Raw genomic sequence first — 20,140 nt, forward strand, 5'->3', positions numbered from 1 at the left:
CTCCAGCAGAAGAAAATAGCGGAGCAAGCAGAGAAAGTCCATGGATAACTTCAGAAAGATGCTACTGCCTCTCAAGCGCTGGCAAGCCCGAGTCACCCTAGGATGTGATGCTGTGGGGTACAGACTGGAATTCCGAGCAGCACGTCCATAGGACACCCTATTGCTCTGGCAGGATGACAGAGCCACACAGCGTCTTTAATCTACCAGACTCATCCCTAACGCACCCCCCACTGCCCGTGGGCACACTCATTGCATTACGGTCAGCTCTTCTGATTTATTGTTGCTCCTCATGGCTGCTGGGCTTGGTTCACTCAGGCTCAAGCTTAAAATTATAGTTATGCAAAACTACATCCAATTTCCCACCCTTTGTTTACCTTGCCGTGTTAAAGCAATTCTACGGTACGGTGAATCCCACCTGTGTCACCTCCTTCCCTGACGAAGCAGTTTCCAGGGAGAGACAAGCAGGTCTGAAGCAGCAGCACAGCCTCCCCGATGAACTGTGGGCAGGAGGGGCTCCTCTCCCGCCAGGCTCATGCTGATGTAGCCGGGGGGGGGGGGTGAGTTGCCAGCTCCTGCCCACCAGACACCAGGCCGGACCGCAGCGGGGACAGGTTCAGGATGAGGGAGATGAAGGCCGCGCACCCCCTGGCAACCTCCCTCCGCCCCCCGGCAGGACCCAGCGCGCCAGGCGCAGCCCCGGCCTCCCGGCTCGCACCCCACGCTGCGGGCAGGGCCGAGGGCAGTGCCATAGCCCAGCTGGGAAAACCCCGAGCCAGTCAAATCCCCAGGCCCAAGGGGTGCTCTCCTCCAGCCCGAGTAGACTACAAAAAAAAAAAAAAAAAAAATTAAAAATCCTGGGAGGGGGCAGGGTGCCACTTCGGTGACGGAGCTGGAAGTGCAGCCTCCACCGCACAAATAGCCTGAACTGAGCTCAGAAAAATGGCATTTTTTTTAAATGCGGGGGCTCCAGCCCTTCCGGCACTGGGAGCCGTGGGATTTTACGCCCAGCAGGCGCAGGGGCCGCTGCCGGCAGAGGTCAGCTCCGGCACGCCGCCGCGCACACGCAGAAACACCCACGGGCCGGGCGAGCTCCGCTGGCCCCGGGGACGAGGTCCGTGCAGCGGGGAGGCCGGGAGCGCGGCCCAGGCAGGTAGGCGGCAGCCAGACGGCTCCCCGAAGGACGCGTGGGACAAGGTACGTGGGGTTTTGCGTTCGCACATAGCAGACGGACACGCAGATTTTTTTCTCACGCAGCCTGACGGAAGAGGGAGCTGGCGGCTGAGCCGTCCCGGTGCTCCAGCGCCGAGCCCGGCGCTTCCTGGGGTGGCTCAAGGGCAGGTCTGGGTTACTCCAGTGTTGTGTACTCAGCACGCTGCTTTGAGGCTTTTCTCCATCCCAGGACAATAAGACACCTTGAATTAAAGGGCTGAATATCAGAAAAGCAGGAATTAAGAACATATTTGCAAGCGTTTCCAGAGTTTAAATTTCTTATAGTATTAAAAATAGTTCAGGAAGGCAGGCAGCCTCTTCAAGGGAAAAATCTGCTTTATTTTCCACACGCCACGCTTTTTTTTTATTAGTATCCTGTGGCAAATCCTGCTAAGACAGGAATTACAAGGTTAGGAGTTAATGTAAAGCCGAGCCCCGTGGGAAGCGGGAGGAGGCAGCACGGGCAGAGCTGGCCGCGCCTGCGAGCGCAGGTCCGGGAGCCTCTCAGCAGGCGCCGTGGGCTACGCAGCAGCGGCAGCGCCCGGCGTGGGGTGGGAACTCCCTTAAACATTAACACCTACTTGTGGGATATTCCAGCAGTAACTTCTCATAAAATATTGGGGACAGATTGGTGAAAGAAAAAGATTTCATGTTTTTAAAAAAAAAAAAATCATAAAACCTGCATTTTGAGCTCCTAAAAGTGCCCTAAATTTTCATTGTCCTTATCATTGCAACGAGGACAAGACAGTGTCTAAATATTCATGCAATCCCTGTTTGTTTGGTTTTTTTTAAACTAACATGGAAACGTGCCTCTTTATGTACAAAGTACATTCCTACACCTATTTTGCTGAGCACAGTGTCCTGCAATAGCTGTGCTCGCAGCGCAGGGAGCCATGCCCCAGGCTGCCTGTGCAGGTACAACATCTTGGCCAACCTACTGAAACCTCTCCTTGCTGCTCCCAATACCTTCATCAACCACCCACTGAAGGTGTGCCAGCACCTAACGAGCCCCATCCTGTCCCAGAGCAGCTCAGCTTCCAGGATGGCTCTGCTGGAGACCAGCAAGTACTCGCAGGGCTCAGTCCTCGGCAGCGTGAATCCCGACCTCGCCAGCGAGAGACAAACGCCCTCCTTCAGCGTGGAAAAGCTCACGGTCCGGCTGGACGGCGGTGCGGAGCACACTCGGATACGGAGGGCGGTGGGTGAGTGAGCCTTACGAGGCGCCTGGCTGCGGGCTGGTACAGAGCATGCCTGCGTCCCCACTGTTTCTGCTCCTCCTTTGCATGGTGGGTTTTGTGCTCCCAGGTATTTGCTTATCGCCCATCTCTTAAAAAAGTGGGAGCGCGGAGTTGGAGTTGCTGCTAGTGTAAATCAACACGACTCCTCCGCAGCCACTCCCGCTGTCTGAAGCTTTTCCCTTTCCCTGCTCCCATCCCCAGTATCTTTAACAAGACTGGTTAAACTGAAATACAAGGACCGAGGGTCACTCAGGCGGGCATCTCTGTGCGAAGGGGATGAGCACGGGGGTTAGCGCTGCTGCGCAGCGACGCGCGCCATGCGTGAACCGCAGGCAACGACCCTCTCGGCACATCGGGCTTATCCAGGTGGGGAATTCCTTGTGAGGGTTGGCTTGGCCAGGCTGAGCTGCTCTCACTCGTGATGGGTGTGCCGAAAAATGACTGGGTGCTCAGAAGGAACGGGGGGGGGGGGGGGGGAAGCTCTTTTGTCTCTGTAACTACCCCCATATGATACCCTTATCACATGAAAAAGGCACAGGCCACTGGGATCGCACGCTTCACGGTGCAACCGGAGTTCAGTAAAACCTGAAACGTGAATGGACTCAATGGTTTCAAGGCAAAAAGGGAGCAGCGGGAGCGTTCAGGCTGACACAGAAAGAGCAAACCCAGGAGTCGATTCACAACGCTGTGAAGGGCTGGTAAAGTCCTGAGCCGAAGCACTGGTGCCAGGTGGGACACCCGGCAGCTCCGGCCGTTAGCCGCCCTCCGGACAAAACCCGGCTAACCGCAGCTCTTGCTGCCGTCAGAGGGACAGAGGGATCGATGGCATTTTCTGTCCGAGGCACAAAGTCACCTCTGACGCCCTGACCAGGGACGGTGCCTTACCCCGCTGGGTCACTATTTCTGCTCAGCAGACCCCTCTCAGGCCCACTCGCTTCCCCTCCCCTCCTCCTTCCCCAAACCCACCGCTTTTCAGTTAGTTCAGTTAGGCGTGACAGCCGTCAGAGCCAGCCCTGGCAAAACAAAACCTGCCTGCAGTCACCCTAAAAAGTCACAGCACCGGTGTCCACGACCCCAGCCCTGCCCGCTCCTCCCGAGCAGGGCTCCAGGCACTGCCTGCACCTCCCCAGCCCCAGCAGAACCAACTCTTCTGTGTTGCTTTGCAGTTGAAGCTATCGAATGTGACCCTGAATTTAGCAGAGAAAATCAGTATTTCCAGAGCCAGAATGAGAGGTACGAAGCAGCAGTCAGAAAGGCTGTTCACCTCCAGAAAAAGATGCACGAGATGGGATGGACTGAGAGTGGACCTGAATTTAAGTACATTTACAGGTGATTTTTTTTTTTTTTTTAATGTACAACTGATTTTTTGTTAAAAGTTTTGTATGCCAACAAGAATCGGCTTTAGCAAAGGCCAAGAGGTGACAGATAAGGTTTTGATACAAACGTGCTGCAGGTTTTTACTTCAGCAGCATGCTCAGAAAAAGGGAAAAGGATGATACATGGCAGGGAACTTCTCAAAGAGCAGCACATGGGTACAGCGCGATAGATCACAGCAGTTCACATCCCCAACGTGATATTTCCACTTCAGCAAGCTCCTTACTTGTGCTACAGCTCTCATATCACCGCTCAGACATTTTAAAATGTATAACCAGAATTGGAAGTGGTGCGGTCTCAGTTATGTTACTGACTTCCAGGTAAATTAAAAATTATATTTTTTCTATCTAGAAAACCCATATTGTATTAAAAAGAAAAAAAAAAAACCCACTTAGTTTGTCGGTAAATGGAATGAAATATTTTTCACAATCCTTTCCTTAAAAAAGTTTTCTTAACACTTTGCATGGGGTTGAGCTCCACATTTTAATTTTAATTGCTTGCCCCTCCTTCTTTCCCCCTTTGCTAAATAAAAGTACCAGTTTGCTGTTGCCTGGTGCACACTATTAGTTTGGGGGGGGTCACATACCCAGTAAGAAGATGCAAGTTCAAAAGCGTCATTCAAAAGGGCAATACCTGCACCTTACAAATCACCGCTGACACTCGAAGTCACTTCCCAATATTTCATCATATGAAAGATTAGAATTTTTTACGCTAAGCTCTTCGCCACCTACAGTGAGTGGGACTGATAAAGGGGGAAATCTTCCGTCAGGAGCTCTTGCACCTGATCATTATATTCCCAACAAAAAGCAGCTCTCCACTCCTCCCTCAGAAGAAAAAAAAAATCCCAGCAGATTTTAAAAACCTGACAAAACTCCACCGCCTCTCCCACCTAGGTTTGCTTTTATCAGGGCCCCTGACGCCAAGGGCTTCGGCAGGGCCAGCCCTGCGCTACCGCGTTTTGCTGGCTGAAGGGCACAGCCGGCCTCGCAGGACAGCTCCTTCCTGAGGAAACACCAGGCCAGCACCAAGCTCTTACTGACAAAGTCCTGGTGCCTCCTGGTGCCAGACACCGTGAGCCACCTGCACGCATTTAAAAGCCAGCTTTTTTTAAATCGCAGTTAAAGTAACATTATTTCTGCATGGGCTGCAAAGGGTTCATTAAGTCGTTTTCTGTTAATCAAAGCAATTTCCCTTTAACTTCTTTGTTCATATTTTTCCCCCCACTTTTTCAGCATGACTGATTCTCTCTCAGGGCCAGTATAAAAGAAAAGGTGCAGTCATTTGTTAACAATAAAAGGTATCTGTCTAGAATGAGATGCTCACTAGAGCACTGCAGTAAAGCAACGTGCTAACAGCCATACAAGCTACCGAGAAGCAGAGCCACTTATTTTTAGGTGTGAGAGTACATGTACTTGTATCTGTGAGGTGATTCAACCATATTCTGAGGAATCCCAAGAAGAGGGGACTATACTGCTCATATTTTCTTAGGATTTCTCACACACACACACACAAAAAAGCTTAAAACAAATGGGTTTCTGATTTACAGCATGGAACTTACTGTACCCAAGTTCCCATACACAGCTTCTGGAATAGTGCTTTTTTGGATGTATGCAGCCCTATCAGATGGCGATGGCGAAGGACCTGACCAGAATAAACCAGGTGTTACAAGGATGTATTTGAATTTTTCCACAAGAAAAAAACATCTCAAGTCAGGCCAAGTCACCTGTAGCCATGAAGCCCAGTATTGTTCACTGACAGTGACTGACAGCAAGTCACCATGAAGCCCAGTATTGTTCACTGACAGTGACTGACAGCAAACACCCAGGGAAGAGTACAGCAACAAACCCAACGTACCAAGGTATTTCCCCAGAATGGGAATGGGAAGGTTCAGGAAATCCAGGTCTCGGAAGCCTACATATGTGATTCAGTCTAATGCGCCCCACACTGAATTGCCAGGGTTTCGGGGCTTTAGGGTAGGGTGGTAAGGTTTTTTTAGCTCAGCCTTAAAATAATAAGACTTAAATAATCAGGAAAAAAAATCCTATGAAGCAAAATAAAGGTACGAAGGGCTCACAAGCTATCAGAGCCACAGGAGCTTTGGAGCTGGGCTGTGTTTTTAGGAGCTCAGCACCTGCTACTCAGAACAGATAATTCCTCCAAGAGCAAGCGAGATAATGAGCTAGCAACACTTAAGCGAACTATGTTATGAAAGAAGGAACAAAAGCAGCTTGGAAGAGTGCTTGTCCTGCAATACTGTGTTGATGCTGGACGGTAAGGTAGGACAACTCGGAAATCAAAAGGCAGCAGGTGGTTCTGTCTGGTGACGGCCGCAGTGTCACTGCCTTGTTCATCACACCCCTGGAACTTCATCCGTGTAAAAACACCCCTTGTGCCTTCTCCGCAGGGCATTGTCAGGAGACGTCGCATTTCTCCTTCACCGCATCTTCATGAGAAGTATTTCGGTGCTGGGCTCTGACAAACAGATTGCCAAATGGATTCCTCTCGCCACCCAGTTTCAGCTTATTGGAAGCTACGCCCAGACTGAACTGGGGCACGGTAAGGCTGCGAAGAAAACACAGTGCTTCTGTAGGGCGAGAAGCTCTGGCCCAGATTCTCAGGGGAATTTGAGTTCAAGCTGACCATGCTTCACTGGGGCAGGGGTGGCTGGGGGGGAAATGCCACCTGCTTGTTAGAGGTTGATGTCCTCAGCATTCCTCTGCAAGCTGGAGATGTGCTGGCTTTGGTTTTGCCAATGTGGAAAAATAACAAGAGCGAGGGTAAAAGCTCATGGTTAGATAGCAGGCAGTCACCGTCGGTGGAAGGGATCAGCCGGAGTTGATGGTTGTCACCGTGAACCAGGCAGCTTGCCTGAGTACCACTGTGGCTCAAGAGATCTCTGCAGGAGATGGTGTGGGGTCACTGGGAGCATCGTCCCACGGTTCTCGCCAGGAGGGTAAACCACAAAACCCTGGTAATACCACACAAGCCTCCAGGGATCCTCCACTCTCTCCATCCTTGTGATACACCAGGAGAGAGAGATTTTTCTTTTTGTTTTTGTTTTTGTTTTTTTTTTAAAAGGAACTTATCTTCAGGGTTTGGAAACAACAGCAGTCTTTGATATCACTACGCAGGAGTTTATACTGAACACACCAAAGATCTCTGCCATGAAGTGGTGGCCTGGAGACAGTAAGTACCACAGACAATATTTTGGTTTTCCTCATTTGCCTCCTTCAGTTACTCAGTCCCTGTGCAAGCTCCGTGTTTGAGGGCCCGGGTGCTAGCAGAGGACTTCAGTAAGAGATGAAGAGGCAAGTAAGAGACCAAAGGGTTTTGTACAAGTTCAAAGGCCAGAAGGGAACCACCATCATCTATCAAAAGCCCTTGGGTGGCAGGGCTGGAGAACTTCGCTCAGGGAAACTCCTGCCTCTGCAGGAAACAATCTTCTCTTCTTTGCAAATAATACTCAGACGACCAAAAACTGCAGGGAGGTCATCAGCATAAAGGATCAGCATAAAGGATTCAAGTGGGAAATTCATGGCTCCCTTTAGGAAGGTATTTCACAGAAAATAGCTGGAGTTACTCTAATAGCCACAGCACTTCCCACTCTCTCAGCACTGCATGAACTTTAACTTATTTGCTGATGCAAACTGTTCATCCAAGCCTCACGGGCAGCGACAGAGGCAGAAGGATTCTTCCAGCATCTGTGGATCACACCTATATGACCCATACGTTAGCAAGACCTAACGCACAATTAGCACTGACCGCTGTTAACTGTGGAAGTGTTTGTGCTGTACCTTGTCTTAAGGGAATGGGGCTGTGTTTCCTCTCGCAGTGGGAAGGTCAGCAACCCACACAGTGGCCTTTGCTCAGCTGTACGTCCATGGGAAGTGCTACGGCGTGCATCCCTTCATCGTGCAGATACGCAGCCTTCAGGACCATTCACTCTGCCCAGGTAAACGACCCCCGACATCGCATCACTTGTGCAGGTGCTCTACCTATTTTGCCCTTAAATGTTTTCTAAAACATTGGGCCCAGGGAGAGTTATAATTGCCAAAACCAAACCAAGACAAATACCCAAGGCATAGTTATCATTAACCCCAACCTTTTTATCTAAAGGAAGATGTAATGTATCCTCAGGCATATCCAGACCAAGCCTTCTTCTTAACCAGAAGCCTGGCTGCTCTGACCACCTCTGCATTAACACCTCAGTTCTGACCCCGCCAACACGGGTAACAGGGATCATGGAAACAAACTACCACAAGGCATTCGAATGCCTGTTTCTTCCTTCAGGCAAGATCACCCATGCTGGGGAGGAAGCAGAGCTGAACGTGCCCTTCCTTTGAGATCCCCAGCCTGACACAAAATGGGGAGAAGAAGGTTCAAGTGGAAGTAAGCAGGCTATGTTTTCTCCCACTGCAGGCGTAACTGCAGGAGACATCGGTCCCAAAATGAATTTTGAGCACGTTGACAACGGCTACCTCATGCTGCAGAACGTGCGCGTCCCCAGGGAGAACATGCTGAACAAGTTTTGCGAGGTATGTACGGACTCATATCACAGACTCGCCCGTCAGACTCTCATTGCACAGCCAGAGAGATGACAGGGACCTGCCTAAATTTAGGACAAAAATCTTCCTTTGAGGTGTCTGCAAGCCTCTGCAGTTTTATCAAGGGCAGAAGTTACCTGAATTCTACATGAAACTCGGTGTCATGAATTCCACGTTCAGAGGTCGGGCAGGCAGAACCTATCTCAGCCAGAAGCAGTAAGAGTTTGTCTCTTCAAATGGATATGTTTCATCCATCATACATAAAAATATTTAGTTGTGCATTCAGTGAAGGATTTCGATGTCCATTTCACTCCACGCATAGGAATTACACAACCATCCTAGTATTCAATTATTGAAGAAGGTGGCATCTAACATCCTCTCTCTACTCTAGGTTCAACCAGATGGCACCTATGTAAGACGGGGGTCACAGAAGATTAATTATTTCACAATGACTACGGTGCGCATTTCCCTCATTGAGGACGAAGTTATAATACCTCTAATGAAAGCTTGCACCATTGCCATCCGATACTCTGTGGTTCGCCGGCAGTCCAAGTTAAAGCCTGGGTAATGCCACGCAAGTCCGCAGCGGTGGGAAGGGGACCATAGACCCTGTTCCCCTGCACCAGTCCGTATTTCTGCTTGTCATCTTATCCCTCAGCACATCACTGGCTTATTTCCTGGCCCGGATGGGATACTACAAACATGCTTCCCCATTATTTACATTAACGAGCTTCAGTCAAAGTACAAGAGAATGTTTACAGTTCTTTCTAAGATAAGTTTCATAGTTTGAATAGCTCAGCAGTTCACACAGGCAACTTATTTTTCTTGTAAGTGGCCTTCCCCTGTAATCCTGTAACTCAGCAGAAACCAGACAAAGCGGACAAGTTGCTGAATTCTTATTCCATAGCATCCTACTAGTGGGCATGACATTAAAATACCTTCCAACATCCACAATTCCAATATCCACACTTTACAACACTGAATTTTATTAGTCTGGTAAGAATCCCTGTAATTTTTAAGTAGGTATTTTCATTTGAATGGATTTCAAAACTTTCCACTTAAATCTCCTTTCAAAAGCAAGAAGATCCTAATGAGAACGTGGTTTGGTCCAGATGCAAACCAAACACAAGAGCACAGCATGCTGAACTATTGTAATAACCAGTTCCATCATTTGAAGGCCTAAGTGTACTAACCACAGCAAAAGTGGTAAAGAACATCCAGAAAAAGCTCAGAAAGCTTAAAATAATTTAGACTCAAATATTTTCAGAGAAACCTATCTATACGCAGGGCCACAAGATCCAGTTTGAAAAGCAAAGGTTTTCAGGGTGCAGTGCCACCGCCTCCCCTGTAACACCCAACAACTTAGTGTCCTTGAAGGCTTCATCCTCGTCCTCTGCCGCAGCCCCTGTTCCCCTCCAGACCGACCGATCACACATTGCAGCCTTCTCTGCTCTCTTAGGCTGGTTCACCAACACAGCAGAAAAATCACTTTTTTCCTAGTCGGGCTTGTTTCTCTAACAAGATTTGCTGCCACGAGATCGGCTCAGTCTTGTTCACATACTGCTTCTTGGTAATGCAAAATGCCCTTTTTCATTATGCAATAGGTAAACTAAGAGTAGCGAAGCCCGTGTCCACGCTTTCCCTACTTCATCAGCTGTCTTCCAACAGGGAACAAGAAGCAAAAATCCTTGACTACCAGACTCAGCAAGAGAAGCTGCTGCCCCCGTTGGCAGCAGCCTATGCCTTTCATTTCCTCAACGACTACCTGCAGGAGCTATTTGACAAGGGGTACAGAGAGATCCAGAGGAAGAACTTCGACACGCTGCCGGAGGTGAGCTGCAGCAGGATTTGCTCGTACAGCTGGTTTGCACTTAGGCTGCACTTCTCATCTCTGAATATCGAAGTATTTTAGCAAACTGGCCAAGCGTTCCTCTCACCACTAGATAACTGGAGAAAGAGGAAGCACTAAGAGATCAAATGGCTTGTCCTAGGTCCACAACCAGTCAGCAACAGCATTTGCTTTACCGCCCCAAATTTTTGGCTTTGGGAACTATTGCAGAGTGAAAAGTCCTTGAAAAGCAGGTCCATTTGATAAAAACCTTGTTCTAAGTAGCTGGTGGCGCAAAGCATTATTTCACAACTCCGTCTACAAATGCACATGCAAATATTCACTTCTTGAGCCAAAATCAAAAATGTGACTTTTTAGATAGAACACAAGATTTTGCAACTGGAAGCCTGAAATGAAAACATGCTCTGAACATGGGCTGCCAAAGCCACTGCTGGTTGAGAGAAACCCAAAAATGCATAAACTGACCACAGCGTGCCCAGCACCAGGGTGTGCAGCATCCCAGGCAGAAACTGAAGGCCAGGGTCAGGGAGCTGGGTGCTACACCAGCATGCAAAGGAGGATCTGACAGGGATTTCATGCCCAGAAATTGCACAAAATTAAAAAAGGAAGCTTATTCTGAGGATTGCTTTAGAACACTTTCACCATTAACACTCTGCCTTATTGGTTTTTTTTAAACAGCTCCATGCATTTTCTTCGGGCTTTAAAGCCATGGTTACTCAGTACTGCACTTCAGCAGTGGAGATCTGCCTCCGGGCGTGCGGGGGACATGGTTACTCCTTGCTGAGTGGACTCCCTTCCTTGTACACCAAAATAGTTGCCTCTTGTATTTATGAAGGGGAAAACACCATTTTGCTCCTGCAAACTGCCAGGTAACAATTCAAATTTGTTCATCTAAAAGCCTGCCCCTTCATTTATTCAACATCTACCACTTCTCCTCCAAAACCAGTAAAACCAGCTACTCCTTTCTCACAGCTCCTTCTAAAAATACAGCTCAGGACATAAACTATTCGTGTCTTCTGTCTAACAGGCATGGAGGTGTGTGGGAATCGGATTATCTCTTCTATTTTTGGTTTGGGGATGTATGCAGGTGCTGTTCTGCATAACCTCATTTTCCTCTTTGTCTAGTAGCGCAGCAAAAGCATTGCTACACAAGTTTTGCGGTTCATTTTTTTAAGCAACCGATGTAACGCGATATTGGTAAAGCGAGGTTGATTCAGAGAAAGCAAAGTTGTTGAATACTGAAAGCGGATGAGTCATGCTCCAAGAACACCACTTTCCTCCGAACACGCAGACTGATGATTATCCAGAGTAGATGAAATACAGGAGAAAGAAACCACAGCTGCTTGAACTTTTAATAATGTGTCTTTTTACTAGAAGGAAAAAACCAGTACACTTCCCAGGGACAGAGGTGCTACCACACAGCTCTGTGCTTGCATGCAGACACTTCTGCACTCATTACTGCCTCTTCTTGCAAGATCAATAGCAAGGTCAAGAGAAATGCTGTAACCTTTTACTTCCAGACCTGATCAGTCTCGTAGCAGAGGTGCCAAAAAAATAAGGGAGTGGGGAATGCTCCTTGGACACATGTTTACCTCCAAGAAAGGGTCTCATGTTTGTAACATAATGTGACTGTGTGTTGGGGATCACAGAAGGTAAGACCAAACCATCATGAAGGTCCCCAGAGCATTAAGACTCAGGCTGCAAAGTTGATAATGTATCTAATCACTGCTGAGACTGCTAATAGCCACAGCAAGTTTCTTCCTAAAAATTCATCACTACAGATTGCTGTAGCATTAAACACGGTAGACAGGCTACCCCCGAGACCCAGCACAGATCAGGTTATTGCAAATGACATGCAAACCAAAAGGTCATTACTTGTTTAAGTCCATTTAGGACCACTGGTGGGATGGGTCACACCTTGCTGCTCCTCACCCGAGCCCACTTTACTTTTTGCATGACCATTTGCTGGGTGGGGATCACAACCATACCCTGCTCTGACTCTTACCCTCTTCCCAGGTTCCTGATTAAGTGCTTCATGGCAGCCAGCGCTGGCCAGCCGGTTCCGCCATCTGTCACTTACCTGGCTGCAGTGAAACCCGGGAAGTGTCCAGCCAAGAACAAGTCGGATTTTCTCAGGCCAGATATTTACACTGAGGCCTATCAACACATGGCAGTCAGGTCAGTACCGAGGACGGGAGACGGGGTTTCTCTCTTTGACATCAGAAATGTCTTAAGAGCTCAGCCTCTTTCTTGCTTGAAAGGGAGGTAAAATAACATAAGTTACACAAGAATTGACACCATCTGCTCCTGAAAGAGAAAAGGAAGACTCACGCAGGATTAACAGCCATGTCAAATGTTCAATATGAAGCTTTCGCATTCAGAACACCACAATTTTTTAAGCCATGTGCTACCTAACCACCACATTCCATAGAGTTGATTCTATACCGAGCTGATGGCACTATTTAAGTAAATCCCAGAGCACATCACTGAGTTGCATCCAGTAAAACCTTTAGACAACTGGACCCTGTGCAATTCTATACAGAATGTTAAAATTTCACATACCTGTGAAACTGATGTTTGCTTTCAATTAACACCACAGCAAACACAGAGCCTCTCGTTCTGTCTGTAGCCTTTCAACTACACATTCAACTACTCAACACAAATAAAAATGGTATTGTGAGTTGTCTCATTAGTATTATGTGCTCGGTTATAGGCCATATAAGTGTCATCTCTGAAAACCAGGTAAACAGATAGACAACCCTGCTGTCATTCAAATCAGTGTAAAAACAGAGTCAGTCTTCTGAAAGCTTCGGTGTCAACAGGAGCAGGATTTGGATATCTGTGTAGAAAATGAAAAACATAATGCAACATCACTCCAATATTATCACTTTATTTTGTTTTGCAAACTCTCCTTACACAGACACAACCAAGGAAAACTCAGCACACCCCCTGGTGAAGAAATCCTTCGGTACCGGGGTGGTCTGGGTGCTTCTCCCAATTTGTAATTAGATTTTGCATAATCTAAGTTTGCTCACACTGAGTGTAGATAACTTCAAATGTCAGAAATGCCATTTTGCGATACGATCACACACAAGTCTGAGTATGAAATGAGTGCGTGTGGGCTGCTATATTCATATACAATATGATTTTCAATTTTCCAGACTCATAAGCAGCACAGCAGCTAAACTACAGGACTTGATTCAGTCTGGAGTCAAAAAGCACGACGCATGGAACCAGTGCACAGTGCAGCTGGTGCAGGCTGCGAAGGTTAGCAAAATTTATCTGCTTATTTGACATTCGTCTTTATGATACAATATGCAACCAAAACGGCATGATTAGCTTAAAGCGCTGTTGATTGTCTTCTGTTAGCATCTAAGGGACACCACAAAGACCAGGGCACCGTTGTGGTCTGCATGGTGGAAAAATCGTAGTAAGAAGCAATTCCTGATCTGAAGAATTTGCTGTCTGAACAGGCCAGGTAGAAAAAGACAAGAGGGAGTAGAAATGAAAGGGAGAGGAAAAAAAAAAAATACATTCATGGTTATGCTGCCACTACTGACCTCCCATATCCTGCAACAAGAACCCACCATCTCCAGCTAACGCTCATCTTTCTGTAAGAATCCAGCGTTTCTGGCTCCCAGAGGAAAGCTTCCCCACTGAAAGCTGGTGGAGTCACAGCAAGGGTGGAACAGGCCTGGTATTTCTTACATCTACCGCTCTCACAAGGAAAGATAACTGCAGGGACAACAATGAAAAGCAGTGATAAGTGCGATGTTAATTACTACTGAAAGAAAAATCAAATCAAAGTCAAATTAATAAGAGATTCAAAACCAACTCCCAGTTCACATGGATTAGACAGGCAACCAGCACGCCTTCAGCTGAAGTAGGATCAGGACAGCAACTAACAGGGGTTAGTTAGTACAGAACTCAGCAGAAAAGAAAGCGAGAGGGGAGAAAAGCCCTAAATTTAAATGAAAACCAAAACTACTGATATTTCAGTGTCTCCAAAAAACAAAATTATTTTTTTAATATGCAATTAAATGCAATTCCTCTACAATTATAGTGAAGGTCTTCCTTCCTTCCTTCCTGTGCTGAGGTAAGGAAGATTTTGAAACCGATTCACGGCTTATTTTAACTTCATTCAATTTTTAATGAAAAACATCTTGCTGTCATCTACCATTCAGCCAGAGCCAACCCAAATTGAAATGGACTTAGCAAGAAGCCCCTGACAGAGAAAAGGGATCCCTGCACATACCCAACCGTGGTGATACCATCTTGGCGATTTCATAGTAGGGAACAGCCCCCTTGCAGTCAGTCAATTAGGTGACGTCCTTGATGAGTCAAACTCTTTCTCAGCAACAGCCGAGATCCTTTCAAAACCACCGGAAGCGTTGATCCGCTCATACCGGTAAGCACGGTTATAATTCTTCAAAACAAGAACTCACTGAGTAAGGGAGCAAAGACTTGATCTCAGCAGCAGCACTTTTCGTGGTCACCCCCCTGCCGTGCGTCACCCCCCATTTTCAATTACACAGACTCAGTGGAAGCAGCAAGTATTCAATGCTGTAAGCTTGGAAAAGAGCAGAAAAACAGTGTAATTGCCTCAAAAGTAAAGGAGACCTCCTATAAACAAAGTCACTTTTTAAAATTACTTTCCCAATAATTGTTTAAATGTAAATGTATTTTTAGTGGAATGAAACTGAAGCAAAATGTTCCTATTTGAGATTACCTCTAGAAAAGGCTCTGACCAGCACTCCCGGCACACAAACCTGAACGGGCCGTTCCCTCCTGCACCCACTGAAATGGGTGGCCGAGGTCTCTGGACTGAAGAGCAGGGGAGACCACGTGTCAGTGGAGGAGCTGGAATCCAGCTCTCTGAGAAGCGAGGAGGAGAACCCAGACACGGGACTAGTTGGAAATAAACTATTTCTGAAGAGCCTAACATATGCAGAGGGCTGGCTGTGGTATTGTCAGTAGTGCCTGTGCTGCTAGACTCTTCAGAAAATGGGATCTGGGCCCCCAAAGTTTCTTAGATACTTCAGGGAGAGGAAGAGTCACCCAAAATCCTTGGGTTTCCCCCATAACTTTAAAATCTTGATAGCCTGCTGCCTTCTTGGGGCACTTCTGTATTTACTTCTTATTCCACACCTTCCCTGGAGACTCACCCACACAACTGGCACGGCAGCTATATGAACTGACGCCTGCCAGCTCTCAGCTGAGTGGCTCAGACGCTGGGTACGGCTTTGCTGCAGACTCCGCACAGGTTAATTGCTTGAGTAGACACCCAGCTTCTCGGGCAGGTTTCTGCAGTCCACGCTGCCCTCCACGCTGCTTGACCGTGCCGGCAGGACGAGCTGCAGTGCAGGTGTGCCATGCTTACACCCACAGCTGGGAGGAGAACTGTACAGTGGGGGAGCGAACCCACGCAGATACCAACACCACCAACCGCCCGTAGTAATGTCAGCGTAACAAGAGTCACCCCCACAAACAGGTGGAGTCAGCCTGCTTCGTTTGCTCTGGACCTCAGCTAATATTTCTGTAACTTGGCAGTTAGAGACTCTACTGGTGTCTGACCCAGAAATTACCAGTTTACTTAAGACCACAAAAGCGAGAGGTAAGTTTGGTTGTTCTTCTGTGACAACAGATGTTTTCAGAGCTGAAGCCCTATAGACACCGAGCCCAATGTACCCTGAGCCCAAGGTCTTCAACAAAAGAGTTTTCTCCTGTTGATGTATAACCAAGACTTACTTGCTAGGGGTCAACACAAGCACGTTCCAATGTGTTGCCATCACACAAACTCTTTGGGGTATCATCAGAAATATTTAGACTAAGTACTACCATGATTTCTGAAGCAGTTTTCTAGAGTTTACAGATACCACAGTGTCGATTGTTTACACCCCCAATTCTCTCCTCTGCTGTCGCTGTAAGACATGAATGCAAAAGGCCTGGTCAACCAGCAAAGAATACAGACTGGAAGAGTGCCAGGGAAATGAAAAGGTTTTATACTCTTTGTGAGAACGTTTGAGTCACTTGGCCTACTAAAAGTGTTTTGAGGTGCATTCACTGTTGATTGCATTTGTTTTCCAGGCTCACTGCCACTACATCACAGTGAAAAACTTTGCAGAAACTGTGGAAAAACTCGAGACCAAGGCTGGCATCCAGAAGATTATGAAACATCTTTGTGACCTCTTTGCATTACACGGGATCTTCTCGAACGCAGGAGTTTTCTTGCACGACGGATATATATCTGGAGCTCAAATGGACATGGTCACAGCATCATACCTGGACCTTCTGGCTGTCATTCGGTGAGCTGCCCTAGCAGGAGAGGACATACACAGCTATTCAGCTTGTCCCTGTGATAGATATAAAATGGTGCTGCTGTACCTATGGCAACATCTCCAAAGTCAATTCACCTCATTCGGTTTTTATTTTCATTGCCTGGTAGCACTAGAAATTGACTGAAACATCTACACAGAGCTCATTTTCACAGCAAAACAGACCTAAGCGTCCAGCTCCTCTGCAATCTCTAAATTAAAGTTCTGTAACGTGAAATCTTAAATTATAAATCAAGAAATCCTGAACACTTCCTACCATTTGCAGTAGAGCGAAAGCAGGAAAATTGTAGTCAGAGCAGCACTGGCAGGAGGCAGCCACAGCAACCGATGGCACACTGCAAAATCTGCTTAAGCCGCAGCTAATACAGCCTACTCTGTTGCCATGGCTGAGTTGCAACTAGTACCCGAGCAATCCTGCCTACAGCTAGTTCAGATGCATCTGCTCAACACCGTTTATTACTATCTACGTGAATTCTGAGACATGCTAAGGTTTTAACTTAGCACAACGCTCACAAAGGCTTTTTGACAAAGGTTCGTCTTTCACTACTCAGTGCTGTTTGTTAAGAACAGATTAACTTACGGTGCAGAGAAGTGAGTTGCTACTATATGTAAAATTCTACTTAAGCCACCTGGAGAGAAACAAGAATACACCATAACCAAGAGCTGAACAGGACTGAGCCAAACAGCAAGCATTTTCAGAACTGATCACAGAATTCAAGTTAAACAATAAGCTTAACATAACGTTTTCAAAAGCCTAACACATTGTCGTCTCTGGAATTCACTGCAACTTCTCTGTGTTAGTCCATGCCTTGTTAACAGGATTCAAGAACGGAGTGGGTATTTACCTGGGTAATTAGAGTCAGTTATTTACAGTTAGTAGAAAGGATACAAACACTTCCCGGTCTGCAGCAAAACCCCAGCCTTTTCCAAACCCCCAAACAGCCCTTCCCCAAAAGGAACTGGGAGATGCAAATGCCAACATTTGAGCAAACCGCTTTGCATCCCTGTACCTCAGGTGTGGGTACAGCCAGCAGGACTTCCTACACCCAGGACGATGGGAGGACGAGGAAAAAGAAACCGTCTCCTGCTTAGAGAAGTTGCTGTCATGACATACTTGTCCTTACGCTCTAGCTGTCTGTCGCTGGCTGCTGTCAGATTGGCCCCTGGGCTAGATGGGCCCTTGGTGCGGTTCAGGGTTGCTTTGTTCTTACAGACACAAAGAGAGTAGAAGACCTTCACACCCCATGATAAGGTAATAGAAATACTTAAGAGTAGATGAAGGTTGGAGATCAGCAAAGCACCTCACATCAATCTAGTTGCAACCTTATTCCATTTTGTAAGACAAACACATACAGCATAAGAAAAACAAAACAGAACACCCGACAAAAACCAAAAGCAAGAACTGGAAGAGTCTGCTGAGAAAATATCTGACATGAGATTGAGTCCTAAATTAGGGAACCAGGGACGGACCCCAGGTGATTACAAGACCCTGCAAATATCCATTCAACAGCACAGACAACTTGGGGCATTAGGAGAACATGCCTCTGAGGAATTAAAACAAGCAGGGTTTTCCACACAGCGTAGGCAAGGGGAAAAACAGGCACAAGTTTTTTAGGCTGAGGAACCTGGTCAACTGACTTTCAAGTTTACCTTTGACTTATTTTCCTCCTTACAAAGCAATACCCACATCAGTAATACGAATGTCACTCATCTATCCACAGGAAGGATGCTGTTCCACTAGTGGACGCTTTTGACTTCACAGATAAGAGCTTGAATTCTGCGCTTGGCAGTTACGATGGACAGGTTTACCAACGGCTTTACGAGTGGGCTCAGAAGTCACCAACCAACAAGCAGGTATGGATGCTGGACTACAGCCAGGCAACTTCTGCTTTAGCCAGAGCGGAATTTTTTGCTTTTCTTTTAATAAAATCAATGCAGATAAAAGTGGAATAAGAGCCTTTAATTCTTAGTATCTCACTCTGAACAATGACCTGTGATACTCCAATTATGCCACCTATAGTCTTAGCTCAGACATTTAACCTAACAATGAATTACAGCCCCCAGAGTACTCGAGCTTGTACCTAGGAGCTGGACCGTCATGGGCCACCAATGTGGTTTTGGTTTTTAAACTTGTATCACTGAGGTAACATTGTACAAAATAAGCTAAAACAAGTCTGTTTACATAGTTTACATATTACAGAACACTAGATGACTGCAAGAGCCACTAATTGCAGGGTATTTTCCATTCACTGGTACTTTTACTAGTGCAATACTTAACTTTTTTTAATAATACGTTTAACCAGAAAGAGTATAAATGTTAAACATGGCAATTTCATCCTTCATGGTCTTTAGCACTTGACTTTCACTTCTCAATTCATCCCTACTGTGGAGTAATGCAAAATTCTGCATGATGCAAATAGCTATTGCTCTGTTTGAAAACTCGTTTTCCCTTAAGTGAGATTTTTACTGTGATAATCAGCAACCCTTTGAAACTCTACAGCTGAATACAAAATTTGCCTTCAGCAAACATTCAAGTTCAAGCATATTTTTTGAAGTTAAATAGTATGCTGCTCCATTTGGGACCCGTATTGTGTATGGGTTATGAGGGACAATCATACTATAGGGAAAGAGATCCTGCATAGCTGAAGTAGCTGGCTGTTTGGTTTTTTTTTTTAAATAGTCTAGCTTTCTATATTTCAGAGGTCATTCTTGAGAAAAAAATTATAGCCTTTTCCTTCTCCTTAATTACCTTCCACATTCTCTTTCTGAACAGACGAGCCCAGCCTATGAGAGGTATTTGAAGCCACTTCTTCACAACACGCTATCGAAATTATGAAGACCATGATCTACATGAAGGCCACACATTTCCTCCTGTTCTTTGTGCAGCAGTACATTCATGAAGCATCAGTAATGACTAATCAGAATTAATAATCAGTTGCTTACTCGCAGTTGCAACAAGTAGGAAACAAGATTCTTAGCCAGCCATTTCCATTTAATCAAACAGAAGCCAAACAATGCTGAGTGGTACCCACTGCTATGAGGCAATCTAGTCAGAAAAAGCCTAAGGTTTGCTGTTTTCTAACCTGAAGTGCCCCGAGAGCATCAAAACCATGCCATTTGGCTTTCTTACTCGTTTTCTAAATCCACTATATGACGATTAAGGGGAGGAAAAAAAAAAACAAAACACCACACATTACGAGCTCTCCCTCAGTGTGTTATAACTGTATAGTGCCTTCAAAAAAAACAAACACCAAAAAAAGACCAAACCTCACCAAAAAAACCCCACCACTTTACTGAAAAACCCAAGGAAAGTAAAATTATGGTCCTTGGTTTCTAGGAGCACTTGCTCTCTTAGATCAAGAAGTATATTAGAAAGTACATCTGTTTGGACAATTAAAATAGCTCTTAACTTGCTCAGCAGTGGAGTTTTCCTGGCTAATAAAGATTCAGACAAAGCTGATGCCAACTCCAATCTGCAGAATTTACTTTCCCATTAATAGAGCCGCTCATATTGTCTTTCTGTAAATCTTGGGCTCCAATAAAGTGTATTATTTGGAACACTGCTTCTCTAATTATTATACTTTATAATTA

At 46.3% G+C, this 20,140-nt stretch overlaps 1 protein-coding gene across 2 annotated transcripts; it reads left to right on the forward strand.

Moving 5' to 3' along the window:
• Positions 1–661: 661 nt before the first annotated feature.
• ACOX2 (acyl-CoA oxidase 2) lies at positions 662–20,107 on the forward strand. Of its 2 annotated transcripts, none has more exons than XM_075158717.1 (15): positions 662–1,194; positions 2,234–2,411; positions 3,614–3,776; positions 6,226–6,377; positions 6,900–7,007; positions 7,654–7,773; positions 8,241–8,356; positions 8,757–8,929; positions 10,034–10,196; positions 10,893–11,083; positions 12,231–12,392; positions 13,376–13,481; positions 16,302–16,519; positions 18,271–18,403; positions 19,323–20,107. In XM_075158717.1, the coding sequence occupies exons 1-15, from the start codon at positions 940–942 to the stop codon at positions 19,383–19,385; spliced, it is 2,301 nt and encodes a 766-aa protein (XP_075014818.1). In that variant the 5' UTR covers positions 662–939; the 3' UTR covers positions 19,386–20,107. The 2 variants fall into 2 exon arrangements, with proteins under 2 accessions (XP_075014818.1, XP_075014819.1); XM_075158718.1 differs by having other exon boundaries at positions 2,239–2,411.
• The last annotated feature ends 33 nt before the right edge of the window (positions 20,108–20,140 follow it).

The sequence above is a fragment of the Calonectris borealis genome, chromosome 10 (assembly GCF_964195595.1).
Source record: "Calonectris borealis chromosome 10, bCalBor7.hap1.2, whole genome shotgun sequence".
NCBI lineage: Eukaryota > Metazoa > Chordata > Aves > Procellariiformes > Procellariidae > Calonectris > Calonectris borealis.

What these genes read in the sequence shown, in the direction of transcription:
- ACOX2 (XM_075158717.1), top strand. Translation starts at nt 940, where the DNA reads ATGGCATTTTTTTTAAATGCGGGGGCTCCAGCCCTTCCGGCACTGGGA. An exon ending in CAGTCCAAGTTAAAGCCTGG is followed by an intron (nt 8,930 to 10,033) that starts GTAATGCCACGC and finishes GTCTTCCAACAG; the next exon opens with GGAACAAGAAGCAAAAATCC. An exon ending in AGTCACCAACCAACAAGCAG is followed by an intron (nt 18,404 to 19,322) that starts GTATGGATGCTG and finishes CTTTCTGAACAG; the next exon opens with ACGAGCCCAGCCTATGAGAG.